Source organism: Nematostella vectensis, chromosome 11 (genome assembly GCF_932526225.1).
Source record: "Nematostella vectensis chromosome 11, jaNemVect1.1, whole genome shotgun sequence".
Lineage (NCBI taxonomy): Eukaryota > Metazoa > Cnidaria > Anthozoa > Actiniaria > Edwardsiidae > Nematostella > Nematostella vectensis.
Genome location: NC_064044.1, coordinates 8,191,037 through 8,206,255, shown reverse-complemented (window position 1 = coordinate 8,206,255; position 15,219 = coordinate 8,191,037). Strand labels below are relative to the sequence as shown.

General features: G+C 38.1%; 1 protein-coding gene across 2 annotated transcripts; it reads right to left on the bottom strand.

Moving 5' to 3' along the window:
• Nucleotides 1-4,321: 4,321 nt before the first annotated feature.
• LOC5518378 (PR domain zinc finger protein 14) lies at nt 4,322-11,700 on the bottom strand. Of its 2 annotated transcripts, XM_032363027.2 has the most exons (6): nt 11,598-11,700; nt 10,859-11,047; nt 6,463-6,728; nt 5,937-6,216; nt 5,365-5,632; nt 4,322-4,934 (listed from the first exon to the last, which is right to left on the bottom strand). In XM_032363027.2, the coding sequence occupies exons 1-6, from the start codon at nt 11,605-11,607 to the stop codon at nt 4,478-4,480; spliced, it is 1,470 nt and encodes a 489-aa protein (XP_032218918.2). In that variant the 5' UTR covers nt 11,608-11,700; the 3' UTR covers nt 4,322-4,477. The 2 variants fall into 2 exon arrangements, with proteins under 2 accessions (XP_032218918.2, XP_001638396.3); XM_001638346.3 differs by lacking the exon at nt 10,859-11,047 and having other exon boundaries at nt 11,598-11,692.
• Between the last annotated feature and the right edge of the window lie 3,519 nt (nt 11,701-15,219).

Genomic DNA, 15,219 nt, shown 5'->3' with positions numbered 1-15,219 from the left:
TGATAAGTATCTATTGTTTAGATGATGACATTTGATAGAGTAGAAAATATTTGTATTAAAAGTTGTTCATCATTTATTCAACCAGACATTGCTACCATATTTGGCGAAGTCCGCTTCAATCTTTGTCTTTGTTTTTTAGTCGTCAAAAGCAGCTAGATTTTACACATGCTTGAAAGAATTCGTGTTTCCTTTCGTCTTCCGTGGCAGTTACTTTGTTGAATTGATGTTAGGGGCTAATTACAATTACTACAGGATAAACCGCATTCTAGCCCCACTCTTAAATGAACATCATGTAACAAATTATGAAAAACCTAACATATTCCAAGGGTTTTCCCAAACAAGAATAAAATATTTACATTCCATATTTTGGCTGTCTGTAGTTGAAAGGGAATGACGAATAGGGGGATGGATGGGGAGGTGGGACAAATGGAATAAAATGGCGAATAGGGAAGGGGTGGGAAGGTGGACAGATGAAATAAAATGGCGAATAGGGGAGGGGTGGGAAGGTGGACAGATAAAATAAAATGGGAAATAGGGGAGGTGTGGGAAGGTGGAAAGATGAAATAAAATGGCGAATAGGGGAGAGGTGGGAAGGTGGACAATTTAGAGAAAATGGCGAATAGGGGAAGGAGTGGAGAGTGTTGAGGCAACATATGTAATAACCTGCCACATTTGTTATAACGGCCACATTTGTAATAAGGTAGGCCACATAGGTAATAAACTATCTGATATCTAATAAAAGAAACGTAGGTATCATGGGTAGGTGCAACCAGATGGTCACGTGATATGTGACGTAATCAATGACGGCACCAAAAACAAAAATATCCATATGAACGAAGCACGTATGACAACCAAACTTGATAGGTGACATGTAGGTATCTAGGGGGGGGGGGGAAACAAAATGATCACGTGATATGTGAAGTCATCGATGACGTCATTAAAGGAAAAGGAAATAATATCTCAAGAACTGAGTTTATCAAGGCAACCAAACAGATAGTAACTTATTTTATTGATATACTTTCGGGAACACGTTGATTGCGAGAATAATAGATGATTATCATTAATTATCAGAATTGGGGCCTTGTTTTTATCATATATATGACTAAATGTGCATTTTTTTGTCAAGAGCATATTACTCTTTGTTTTACGGGATAAGATATGATCCTTGGTGTTTGCCTTATCGACTTGAGTTTGCATAATCGATGACGTCATTTTGATTAATTCTGTCGCTACCTCTTAGAGAAATCAAATTCTTCTTGTTTATCAGATAACTTGAGGCACTGCCTAAAAGCAGAGCTCCAAACCACAGATTTGATTATTTTTGTCCGATAATGTTAATATAAAGCTTTATGACTGCTTGTGACGCTATCGATAAAGTCGCACATTACATGATCTATCTCTTCGATCTGCCTTAACACCTACCTAAGCTACATGATATCTTCCGAGTTTAGATGTCTGACGATGTTTCAACTTGAGATATGAATATTTCGATGTCGTCGTCAATGACGTCATACATCACGTGACCATTCTGTCTCACCTTATTGACACTTGCATGACATCTTGCATGTTTGGCAGCCTGACGATGTGTTTATCATGACATATCTTTAATGTTTATACTTCTTATTTCTAATGACGTAATAGATGACGTCACATATCACGTGACCATCTGGCTGCACCCCCCATGACACCTGAATGACACTTACCAAGTTTGGATGTCATACGATGTTTCTTTCATGAGGTATCAGATAGTTTATTACAAATGTGGCCTAGCTTATTACAAATGTGGCCGTTTTAACAAATGCGGCCTAGCTTATTACAAATGTGGCCTAGCTTATTACAAATGTGGCCTACCTTATTACGAATGTGGCCTAGCTTATTAGAAATGTGGCCTAGCTTATTACAAATGTGGCCTACCTTATTACAAATGTTGCCTAGTTTATTACAAATGTGGCCTAGCTTATTACAAATGTGGCATAGTTTATTACAAATGTGGCCTAGTTTATTACAAATGTGGCCTAGCTTATTACAAATGTGGCCTAGCTTATTACAAATGTGGCCTAGCTTATTACAAATGTGGCCTAGTTTATTAAAAATGTGGCCTACCTTATTACAAATGTGGCCTAGTTTATGACAAATGTGGCCTAGCTTATAACAAATGTGGCCTAGTTTATGACAAATGTGGCCTAGCTTATAACAAATGTGGCCTAGCTTATTACAAATGTGGCCTAGCGTATTACAAATGTGGTACGACCTTATTACAAATGTGGCACGACCTTATTACAAATGTGGCACGACCTTATTACAAATGTGGTACGACCTTATTACAAATGTGGCACGACCTTATTACAAATGTGGCACGACCTTATTACAAATGTGGCACGACCTTATTACAAATGTGGCCTAGCTTATTACAAATGTGGCACGACCTTATTACAAATGTGGCACGACCTTATTACAAATGTGGCACGACCTTACTACAAATGTGGCACGACCTTATTACAAATGTGGCACGACCTTATTACAAATGTGGCACGACCTTATTACAAATGTGGCCTAGCTTATTACAAATGTGGCCTACCTTATTACAAATGTGGTACGACCTTATTACAAATGTGGCACGACCTTATTACAAATGTGGCCTAGTTTATTAAAAACGTGGCCTACCTTATTACAAATGTGGCCTAGTTTATTAAAAATGTGGCCTACCTTATTACAAATGTGGTACGACCTTATTACAAATGTGGCACGACCTTATTACAAATGTGGCCTAGTTTATTAAAAATGTGGCCTACCTTATTACAAATGTGGCCTAGCTTATTACAAATGTGGCCTAGTTTATTAAAAATGTGGCCTACCTTATTACAAATGTGGCCTAGTTTATGACAAATGTGGCCTAGCTTATAACAAATGTGGCCTAGCGTATTACAAATGTGGCACGACCTTATTACAAATGTGGCACGACCTTACTACAAATGTGGCACGACCTTATTACAAATGTGGCACGACCTTATTACAAATGTGGCGCGACCTTATTACAAATGTGGCACGACCTTATTACAAATGTGGCACAACCTTATTACAAATGTGGCACGATCTTATTACAAATGTGGCACGACCTTATTACAAATGTTGCCCACCTTATTACAAATGTGGCCCACCTTATTACAAATGTGGCACGACCTTATTACAAATGCGGCACAACCTTATTACAAATGTGGCACGACCTTATTACAAATATGGCACGACCTTATTACAAATGTGGCACGACCTTATTACAAATGTGGCACGACCTTATTACAAATGTGGTACGACCTTATTACAAATGTGGCACGACCTTATTACAAATGTGGCACGACCTTATTACAAATGTGGCACGACCTTATTACAAATGTGGCACGACCTTATTACAAATGTGGCACGACCTTATTACAAATGTGGCACGACCTTATTACAAATGTGGCATGACCTTATTACAAATGTGGCACGACCTTATTACAAATGTGGCATGACCTTATTACAAATGTGGCATGACCTTATTACAAATGTGGCACGACCTTATTACAAATGTGGCACGACCTTATTACAAATGTGGCGCGGCCTTATTACAAATGTGGCGCGACCTTATAACAAATGTGGCACGACCTTATTACAAATGTGGCCCACCTTATTACAAATGTGGCCCACCTTATTACAAATGTGGCCTACCTTATTACAAATGTGGCCTACCTTATTACAAATGTGGCACAACCTTTTTACAAATGTGGCCCACCTTATTACAAATGTGGCCTACCTTATTACAAATGTGGCCTCAACAGAGAGGTGGACAGATGGAATAAAATCGCGAAAAGGTGTTTCGTTGTAACATTAATTTTGATTAGTGACGCAACAACCTGTAATTAATCACAACCACAAGAACACCATCCTAAGCGCGGCAAACAACTAAGAGGCCAATGGAAACTATACTATTTTCTATGATTTCCAAATAGAAACTGTAACTAATTGTACTATATCATTACAGATTTCGAGCTATCAACCTACTTGAGTAATCATCAATTGTAATAAACTACAAGTTTGGTACAGACGTTTGAAGCGTTGATGTGAGACCCGTGCTTAGCGATACAATAAGGGAAGGGGTGGGGTGGAGAGATGAAAGAAAATGTCGAGCAAGGGGGTTGGGTGGGGAATACAAATAGATGGATAAACTAACTAGTAGGTGTGGGTGGTGAAGAGTCTAAAGGGAACTACGAATAGGAGGTTGTGAGGTAGGAAAAGGGTTGGGAGGTGGAATCGGAAAGGCGTCAATAGCGACTATAGTAAATAATTCTGATACACCAATATATTTTTATTTAAAATATTTTCAATTATGTTTTTGTCATATATATTAGTTTTGCATATACGAAATTTCCAAGAAAATCTTACTACATACAAAACCAGGGGTTTTTAAGTATTAATGATTTATCCCCTGGAAAAACCTATTTTACCTGTTCAAAGGAAACCCCTTTTCTGAGATCCCCCCACCAACAGCCCCTTGCACACAAACCAACTGTTGACTCCTCTTCATCACTTTAGGTGCTCGATTTTTCCTCGTCGTGCAATCGAAGTTCGTTCGGTGCCGATCCCTCGACGAAGGGCTTGAGAATCCCCGACCGCATTTCTCACACGTGTAAGGCTTAGCCCCAGTGTGCATATTTATATGGAACTTGAGCTCGTAGGACTGCGCGAACGCTTTGCCACAGTACTCGCATATGCAGGGCTTTTCTTTTGTGTGTGTGCGCCGCACGTGGCTGTCATGCGCCGCGTGCGACGCGAAGGCGCGCCCGCAGTGCTTGCACTTGAATGGTTTCTCGCCGCTGTGCTGTCTAATATGCGTGCGCAGGATTGAGGAGGCCGTGAATGCCTTGTCGCAGTACGTGCACTTATATGGGCGCTCACCGCTATGAAAGAAAAAAAATGTTATTAAACATGAAATGATTGCTGAAATCATCAGTCAGTCAGTCAGGATTGAGGAGGATTGTGGAGGCCCTGGACGCCTTGTCGCAGTTCGTGCACAGCGCTGTGTACGAACTGCGACCCCGCCAGTCAATCAGTATAATTAGTCAGCCAGTCTTAGAAGTATTGTGCTCGACATGCCGTGATGCATTTAAAATGTCGGAATATTCCAGTGATACGGGATTCGCTTCAAGTTAAAGGGATTTTGTATAAACAAGTGTCTCTTTACATTGGAGGACTGTGAATCTCAAGACTTATCAGATAAGGAACGATAAACTGGAGGCGTTGTGCCCTCAATTAGTTACCGCAGGCTAAATACATTCAGAATAATTTGGATTTTTTAATGTAATGAGCTCTAGAACGATTTGGGTCTACCTGTGGACGCGCATGTGTTTGTTGAGACTGGAGGACTGGGAAAAGCGTTTCTTGCACACGTGACACTCATGTGGGCGGTGCTTCTCATGCACGTGGAGCACGTGGATACGCAGTCGGTCACGCTTGTCGAAGGATCGATCGCATTGCTCACACGGGAAGCGTCTGTCACCCTGGTCCACACACCGAGTGTACTTGAGATGGCTTTTGCGGTAATATTTGTACGCGAACACTTTGCCGCATCTCTCGCACGAGTAGTTACCAGGTGCACCTGGGGAAATATCATGGAAAGGCTTTTGAGATTTTACAGACTATTAGTGGAGTTTTTTTGAGCGATCAGCAGTGAGCAGTGACGGTATTGTTGATAGGGAAGCAGGTGGTTCTATAATAAAGATGATAATCTTGATGTTGCTGTTGGTATTTATTGATGAGAACGGCGGTGAAGGTGGTGTTGCTGGTGATGACAATTATGATTATGGTGGTGCTGGTTTTAGTGTTTGTGTAGAAGCTGATGGCTGTCATTATGACAAAAGAAACTACACCCACCAGCACAAACCTCCTTTCAAACAACTCACCTTCGCTTATCAATTTCTTGTGCCCTGTCTTCCTGCTTGGCTGCACCGTCTTCATCCCCACCAATATACCCATGTACAACTCGTACCAAGGCCCATACCAAACAAGCAGCTCTTCTCCGCGGACAATATCCCGGCATGCATCATAATACAGATCGCCGCCATCTTGGACGAGTCTTAGGTTCTGTTCGTCGCGGTGTCGAGCGCAGTTCACGAATTTCATCCAGTTCTCGCTCTCAGTACTGCCATCAATGAAGTGGCTAAATTGGCCGTTTTGAAAAACCTTAAAAACAAAATATAATGCTTTTAGTTAAAATTAAGCAACAAAAGCGAATCTAGTATGATTTGGGGTTTTTCGAAGGTTTTGAGGACACGGCATGCCTCTTTTTACGGGGCCGAAGTGGGGGAGGGCTTGAAGGATGCGAGCGCCCCTCTACTACTCGCCAACTTGTGATGTTGGTAATGAAAAATTTCCCTCGATTATAAATCATTTTCAGCAAACGTGTTCACATAAAAGTATGCATCTTACCTCCCACATAAACGCATTATCCTCTCTCTCATTAACTTGAGACAGCTGCACTACCCTCCCCCTGTAGGGTCCAAATCTCATACCACGTGATATAACCTTCTGAGAACACATGACTGCGTATTGGCTTGCCGTTCCCATGGCAGCACTAATCAGACGCAACCCTTGAGGTAATTGACAGGAAGCTTCTATTGTGTGATTGGCCAGGAGTCCACAGCTAATCCTTGAGACCAAAGGGACTGATTTGATATTTGGAGATGACATTTGATCTGTAGAAACAAAATTAAGCAAACATTGATTAGTATACATTGATAACTACCCTTAGTTTACTATACGATCACGCACGCTCGCCCTCATAGAAATAGCCGATACTACGCCGTTGATTCTCGGTTAAAAACTGGGGATGATGCCCTCTTAGCCTCTTAGACATCCAGGTATCCTATGTGTAAAACAAAATTAACTAGCTCTCGTACAAAAATATCAGGTTCGCTTGCTTGCCTAAAGACCATATCGCCTGTATCGGTTTCTAAGAATTAAAGTTCGCATCTTAAAGGAATTATAAAAAAATACCTTTGATTTATAAATGCCAATCGTTGTGCGTTCTCTAACCTCCTAAAGATGGTTTGTTTTAATTCTTTTCTTACCCCTTTTTTAAAGTGCAATTTTGTGTCTGCTACTCAGTACGGTGAATCGACGATCGAATTGACTCACTAATTGACTCTAAGAAAAAACGAAAGTACAACTATCAACCGAGTGTTTCCATTCACATGATTTGGAAGTATCAGATCTTTTTTTCTTAATAAATTCTCGATACTTGATGTTAGATTTGCACACAACTCGACGATTATAGCCGTGTTGACATGCGAATAGAAAACGTAGACGTTTTGTATCACGATATATAGATATCCCAGTACAAAGACTAGTTGCATAGTTCATTAAGCTAATTAGACTTATTAAACTCTTGAAGTTTTTGCTTACATAGTCTAATAGCCTCTTTCAATGGGAAAACCAAAACTTAAAGGAACACAACAAAGGATCACTTTTAAATGAATTGACGCAGTAAATGTTTTAACAAGATTCAATTAGAACTGTCTGTACCCTTGGACCTGCCAGACAATATTGAATAAAACTATTTTGTACTTTAGAAAAACATATAAACTGGCACGTTAGCTGTTTACCAAATCTTATCTACAAAATTGTTTCTTCCATTGTTTCAAGACAAAGAAAACAATTGTGAGTTTGTTCTTGGCACGTGGGAAAATAAGATTGAAGTTTTTATCTCCATGTGAAGTTTTCCGAAAGTATTTGTTAAATTTTATATGTTTATGTTGTGGTGAGATGGATGAATATTTAATTTGAAAAACCAAGATGAAAGAATAAATTTAACGCACAGTTTCTAACAAGCTAATTTGTATTGCACAGTCTTCTACAAGACTAGAAGCGAGAATTGCTAGAATCTCGTGTATGGAAATAGAAATTAAGTTTAAAGACATTAAAACAGCGTTTATGCTATTTATGCTTTTAATTTACTTGCCTAAGCCGTCCGTCTTTCTTTTAACGACCAAAACTTATTTAAGCAGGCTAATCATAAAAAAAAACTCTTGTTAGTTTGATAGTCTACCCGAATGAAGATTGTTCCAAATACTGCAAATATTGAAGTAAGAGAGCTTTACAAGTTTTTATTCTTGCTTTGTAGTAGATGAAACCCTTTTAAACTTAATTTAATTATTTGAATCATATGAATTCTTCTCCTTATTAAAATAATTAAACTTACATTGAACTTGAGAATCTAGCGAATTAATGAATGGTGTATGCGTTACGAATTAACTGCCTGTAGTGTTTGGCAAGAGTACTAAAAGCCAGTAAACAGAAAGACAACTTTTTCATGTCGTTTTTAAAATCCCGTTGTATGTCATTAAAGCTGAAAAGAAAAGTTTTACTCGAATTTGTCGGGAAGAAACATTCTCATTGAAGTACCCCTTCGTAAAAGCCCTCTTTCTCATCGCAAAGTATTCAGAAGTTCGTGCTGTGCTTTGTAATTAATTTTAGTCTTGGAGTCATTCCCAACCATCCTATTTTGAAAAATACAGCTTATTTAATAATGGAGCGATTTATCCTATACCACCATATAATGACGGATATAGAAGTTTTATAAATACTTTACCAATGCGCTCCAAGCTCATTGTTGCTCCTAAGTTTGAATAATTTTCGCTTTAAAAAGTGTGGTTCTTTTGGATATATACGGAACCACCCCAAAATGCGCCATTGTTAATACTTTTCGGGTAAAAATTTGCATTGTTCTGTTTTGTTACAAATGTTAATAACTTCTACGTAATATAATCTGAGTTGTTTTTGTAATTGCTAGATCGATAAAACAAATAGCGGAATTTTTTGTATATTAAGAGAAATTATTTGCTGAAGTGATTGATAAAGGCAAACAAATGTCGGGTTTGTTTCATTGCATTTGCTTTATGGGCAGCTCAGAACTTTAATAAGAAAGTAAATAAATTTGGATTCCTCCACTTAAATGTAATAAAGCTTCGTGAGCTTTCTTTTAAAAAGAATAAATATTCGGCATGACAAAAGTAGCTCTAAGTGTTTAATCTATGCATTCGAAAATACTTTTGGATAATACGTTACCTTTTATTTTTTTCGGAGTAATAAAATATATTGAAATTTCGGTTCAAGTCTTTCTTTCGAGTGAATCGCATTGGAAGCCACTCAAGTGCTGTTAACGAGCGAACTCCGTGCGGAAGCCATTCGAGTGTTCTAGTGAGTGACACTCCCTAGTTAAGGATTTACTACGCCTTTCATTGGCATACCAATGCACGGTTGAAATGATTTAAATTAAATGTTTAAAATCATTCCCTGTTTGAATGAAAATATATTTAGTTGATGCATAATTTGGGGCTTTTTCAATGGGAGATTTTTCCCAAGATATGCCTCTATTTTGTGTTGCGTATGTCTTTATGTTTTTAGCTGCAATGTTCAAGACAGATATATTGGAGGTTGTTATAGACCTTGACAAGGATCAGAAAGAACCGCGAGAATTGTGTATTTTCTTAGCCTTTCAAGTCCACTCAATCGGAATCTGGCGCATATCCGTCATCCTAATAAAACAATCACACTCCTAAAAGTGCGCCACCCCTGACCAAATCACCCATTCCCTTAACCTTAACAGTACCATGTTAGAATCTAAAGAAAGAAAGAAAACAACTGAATTTTGCGTGATTAAAAATAGATAATCTCTCCATTTGATGCCAGTTTTTAAGTAGGAAAAACCTCAGCTCAATTTGTTTATAGTTTGATTAATTCTTTTTCAAATGTGGTTGGCTGTATACTTCGAGCTAGTGAGCACATGTTATTGTAGAAACATTAAGTCCTTTTTAGATCATCTGACCGTGTTAATTTCTAACCTTGAATGATGGTGTTGGAATTAAAATGAAAAAGAAAGGTTTTTCTTACTTTTCAAATTTTTCTTCGCTTCGAGATCGAATTGATAAGGACATGTCTAGATGTGAAGAATGATTTCCGAGTAGAATGAGAATTACTTGTTAAAAACGCCAGAACAAGTATGTGCCTTCTGTTACCTCACAGGAACTTAAATATTTAAAGGAACGCTAAGATAAAGTCTACCTACAGTATATTAATTACAACGTACTTATTACAGTAAAAAATGTTCAGGGAAAATAAACACACGCGCAAAAAGAGATAATTACGCAGTAAAAGTTTCGCGCTATTAATTTCAAGTTATTCTTACTTTTTCAAGCTAGTTTTTCTACCTTAAAGTAATTATTCCGTACTTCTATCATTTTTGTGATTTCACTTAAACCACACTTAACGCAGTGGGGCTCTTAAACCCTGCTCTAAACACTGTCCCTTACAATTGAACGGTCGGTAAAACACAAAGATTAGGAAGTTGCCATTTATGGAGTATAAAAAAACGTCTGTCCATTCCTTCTCTAAGCGCTGCGTAAAAACATAAAAGAACGCCAAAGTCGCTATCTCATCACTAAAGTTTTATAGTCAAACATTACAGAAAAATGCTTTCTATGAGCCGCCATTGAATAGTACCCCAAGAGATTCAACATCAGTGTGAAAAAATGATAGTAATTGGCTTCTAGAACAACCAATGCTCGTTAGTAATTTCCAAAAAGCACTGGAATAATTTGGGTCCTAATTGTTCGGCTTTTTGAACCTTAGCTTGCCATAATTATAACATAGAATACACAAAAGCTCACGCCAGCTTTGTACTTGCCTAACTAGAATTACTATACAATACGAGTACAATGAAAAACCAATAGATCAAATGACTTTGATCAAAGTTTTCATACAAATAACAGCACACATACAACAATCCATAAAAGTAAAATACAAGAATGTTAACCATGTTATTTACCTGTGACTTTAAAATTTCCCTGTGAGGTTTTTGGGATGTTTTCGGTTGTAGTGAAATAGCCAAATAAACAGGAATTTAGATCATTATGTGTTAGACCCAATGAATGTCGACGACAGCCTAAGCTCTGGGTATTTTGGAGAAGGTTTTTTTGCAGCGTAGATATGTCAGGTTTAATATCTTTCTCTATACCTACAAAACAAACAGAATAATTATTTACTATTTTTCACAGTTACAGATACCTTTTTTTTACTTTGAATAATTAGGAGCGTATTTACTAGAGATTCTGACCTGTTTCCTAAGAGGGCCTTACTATTCGCAGGTGCTAAATTAGACCCAGATATCAATATCTCGTACATCTTTAGAGCACACCGTTTTTCTTACAATTACAATGTATCGAGAACGTTATTCAAAATATCAAAATAAAAGCTTCTAGTGCTTAAAATAAGGATAGTATACTATTACATTTAAGAATTCACTACTTTTGTTTGCACTCTCTTACACTGGTAGACGTTTTCTAATGCATTTTAGACCGTGCCATAGCTTGCTGTTCTAGTAGCCTAACCAATTTGTGTGGTGCTCTCTGGAAGAATTAGACGGCGCAAGAATATATCCACAACATAACGCACTAAATCCGTTCATCCTGGAGGTGATGTATGATATATTTTTTTCTTATAACGAACACTAACTGTTTTTTTAGTAACAATGTCATGTTTCATCCTGCACTGCGTATTATATTTACCTCGATCCATGATATTTTCTTGCAATGGTTTCAACAGGTTCAAGTCTTGTCTTTGGAATGCTGCACTGCATTCCAAACTTTCTCTGCCTGTCCCTTTTATACAATTCCCAGAGGCTTAGGCGCGATTAATGACTCTCGCGCATGCGCTGATCATTAGCCAACAGCTGACGACAAAACAGGTTCATAACTTCTGTGGGGGCTGAACCACAGGCACCCCGCCGCGATCTCAACTTTATGAGAACGCACACAGACACCAAAAACGTATGAAAGCTACATATCGGCAACTTCATTTTCACGTAAAACATAAAAGAATATGCCCCTAGAATGATTATTACAAAAATTTATATAAGACTTGAAGTCATATTTCTCATCTACGTCAAGCGGACATGGGGAAAATCAAATAAGATAGAAAAGAAAACCGCTTTTTAACCAGCGAAATATTAGTTAAATGACCCGTCGGGTATTGTAATCTCAAAGGGGGGCAACATTAAAATTGACGATTTATTGAAATAACATTACTTATGTCTTTTTTTCATATCCTTGGCGTGCTAGATAATGATTCATTTAATGCTCTGAATGACCCGGTAGTAGAATTACGTGAGTAGAGTTTTTAATGACCTCGCGTTGACTCAAACCCCAATTTTCGTGCTTACTCGGGGAATTTAGCAGTCTCTCGTATAACTCCTTTAACCAATCATACTCCTGCTTTAGCCGAATTCAGTCCCCAAGATTGACCAAAAATATTCACACTTAAAAATTGAAACGACTTTATTGGAGAAAATCTAATAGTCACTCATGCCCTTCTAAGCCAATCATTACCCGCCTCTGTGCAGTCTTCAAGACTCCATGTTGCGCTAGAAACCCATTCGACTGTACAAAGCAAATACCACGGCGAGATAATTGATTGCCCTAGATGATTTAAAGGCTGCGAAATCGTCTAAATAAAGCGGATAATGAAATTTAAGGTATTCGCAATTGGGGTTACTATAAGCGTGTATTTATTGTTGTCTTAATTGTCGTTTTGCTTTGTAAAAAAAAACGTTTTTAAACTACTACAAATTTCAGTGTGTCTATCAGGTCAATGTCTGTTCATAATTAAAAATCGCACCCAATAGGTATTTCCCGAGCTCCAGGAGGAGGGGGGAGGTGGGGGGGGGGGGGGTGGGTAAAGGGTTATCACAGAGCGTGATTTGTGTGTTTGGATTGAATGAGCGCAAAGAGCAACCTCCTCTCATACGTGTTTTCCATAAACAATAAAAAATTTAGAACTTATATTGCACTTATACAGCCATGTTCTAAGCGTTTAACTATTCAAAAAGCATTAAGAAAATAAATCAATAAATAAATGTTGGGGCTAAGGAGCACAAGTTTCTGGCAGGCCTAATTAGTTCAACTCAAAATCAGGGGCCGAGGGGGCCGATTTCTTACCATGCTACAGCACACTTTTAATAAGTGATAGCCTCTTGAAATAAAACTACTACTTCTACCATTACCTGCTTTGTCTCCGACCAAGGATCGAACCGATCTATGCGCCATCCATGGATGGATTCCTATGTTTGCACCATCACGGCACGCTTTAACTATTGTATTGCTCTTGCATTTCTACTTATCTTACTATTTGTTGCACTGAGATACTTTCTGTTGCTCAGATGCAGAATCAAAATTCCAAAGACATTGATTGATTTCAAGGATTTTCAGCCACAATTCGTCGAATTTATCCCATCTCTGACCACTTTGTTTAATATGTGCGTACTGCCCTTAAATACGAAGAATAATGTAACATATGCTAGCAGGCGATAAAATAGATTATTGTTTATCAATTCGCTACACCATCAGTGCGCCGCTATTATTTTAGAGAGGAAAATAACGTTAGCTCGTATAAAACTGATCAATAAAGATATGGACAGCATTATCAGGCCTTTTAATTCTTAGAAGATATAGATCTTTTACTTCAGCAAAACATGAGGAAGAAAGTTAGCAGCAGAAAACGTCAACCTAACAGCAAAAAAAAAATAGTTTGTGGCGGAAAGGGTGTAACCCTTATGGACTGAATCGTCGAATACATTTCGTCTTTACTTTTGTTTCTAATTTAAACCACCAGGGAATGGCCCTCAGTTCAAATTAAGCAGAACAAAGACGTAAAAGACGTCTAAAAGCTTACATAATCAACTAGCTATAATCAACTAGCTATACGTGACAAGGCTCGTTAAGATGCTCTCCTGTAGATTTAAATTTCTTTTTTATTGGTAAACACACAGGAAAATAGGAAACACCCGTAGAGAAAACACGTTTAATTAACGTGATTGTTTTTATTTTCAGATTAATATGATTTTAAAGGGGATACGTGATTATTCTGAAATCTCGAAGAGGTGTACATATCATTTCAACCCCTGTGTCCCCTGTTTGTACCACACCTACGCAAGGCAAAAACACACAAAATCCGGTAATAAACGTCCAGTGGAGATACTGAAATGGCATAAAAAATCCCTTTTGTTTTTTCAGTGTGGTTAGATTTGTATCAAACTCACCCCCCACTCCCCGGAAAAATAAGGTCCACTTTTTCGGATTTCGCACCCCTCCCTCTCTCCCCAAGAAAAATCCTGGGTACGGGCCTGATATATACCACTAACCCACGTTTTGATTGATGCTAATGGATGCCACTACGAATTTACAAGAACCTCGTAAATGACCGGTGCTGGCCCGCGATATCTACTGGGGGAGGGAGGGGCACAACTCATATCAATCAATGGCTATCGTTTTTCTAAATGGTCTAAAGGAGCCTGGGGCGAGCGAGCGAGCGGGAGAGCTGTGATATTCTAAAACGTTAGGGACTAGGCTCCATTTCCAAGATGGCTGCCAGCAAAATCGTAGTTAACACGAATTCCTGCAAGTTTACGTGGAAAATATCGACTTACAAAGTTCTAGAGCGATAAAAAAGCGAAAAAATGATTGAAGCAAATATGGTATGAGTAGTGCCTAAAAAGGGAATGACCGAGCGAGCTAGAAAAACGACAGATTTTAAAACAAGATTGACTGATATGCTATTCTTTGATAACCACATACCTGGAAGCAGTGGGGGGAGGAAATGACCACCAAGGGCGTGGCCATGCCCCCAATCTTTTCTTGATGCATCTGTATCGCCTCTCCCATTCCAATATTTGGAGGCCTGCTAGAGCTCTGAGGGATATAATATAGCAAGTCCTCCACGCAGAGAACTTTTTGAAGGATATAAAGTTTATAGGTTTCTCAGAGAACTTTTCAAAGGATATAAAGTTTAAGAATTCTCAGAGAACTTTTTAAAGGATATAAAGTTTATAGGATTCTCAGAGAATTTTTCAAAGGATATAAAGTTTATAGGATTCTCAGAGAACTTTTCAAAGGATATAAAGTTTAAGAATTCTCAGAGAACTTTTTAAAGGATACAAAAGTTATAGAATTCTCAGAGAACTTTTTAAACGATATAAAGTTTATAGAATTCTCAGAGAACTTTTTAAAGGATACTAAGTTTATAGGATTCTTCAATTTAAAGTGGACCTCCGATGACGAGTCCGAATTATTTTATCTCAAATTTACTTTATAAGTTATTCATATTTTTACTTTCGTTAGCTGAAGCATTCAATCT

What these genes read in the sequence shown, in the direction of transcription:
- LOC5518378 (XM_032363027.2), bottom strand. An exon ending in ATAATGCGTTTATGTGGGAG is followed by an intron (nt 6,217 to 6,462) that starts GTAAGATGCATA and finishes TTTGTTTTTAAG; the next exon opens with GTTTTTCAAAACGGCCAATT. An exon ending in AAACACATGCGCGTCCACAG is followed by an intron (nt 4,935 to 5,364) that starts GTAGACCCAAAT and finishes TTTCTTTCATAG; the next exon opens with CGGTGAGCGCCCATATAAGT.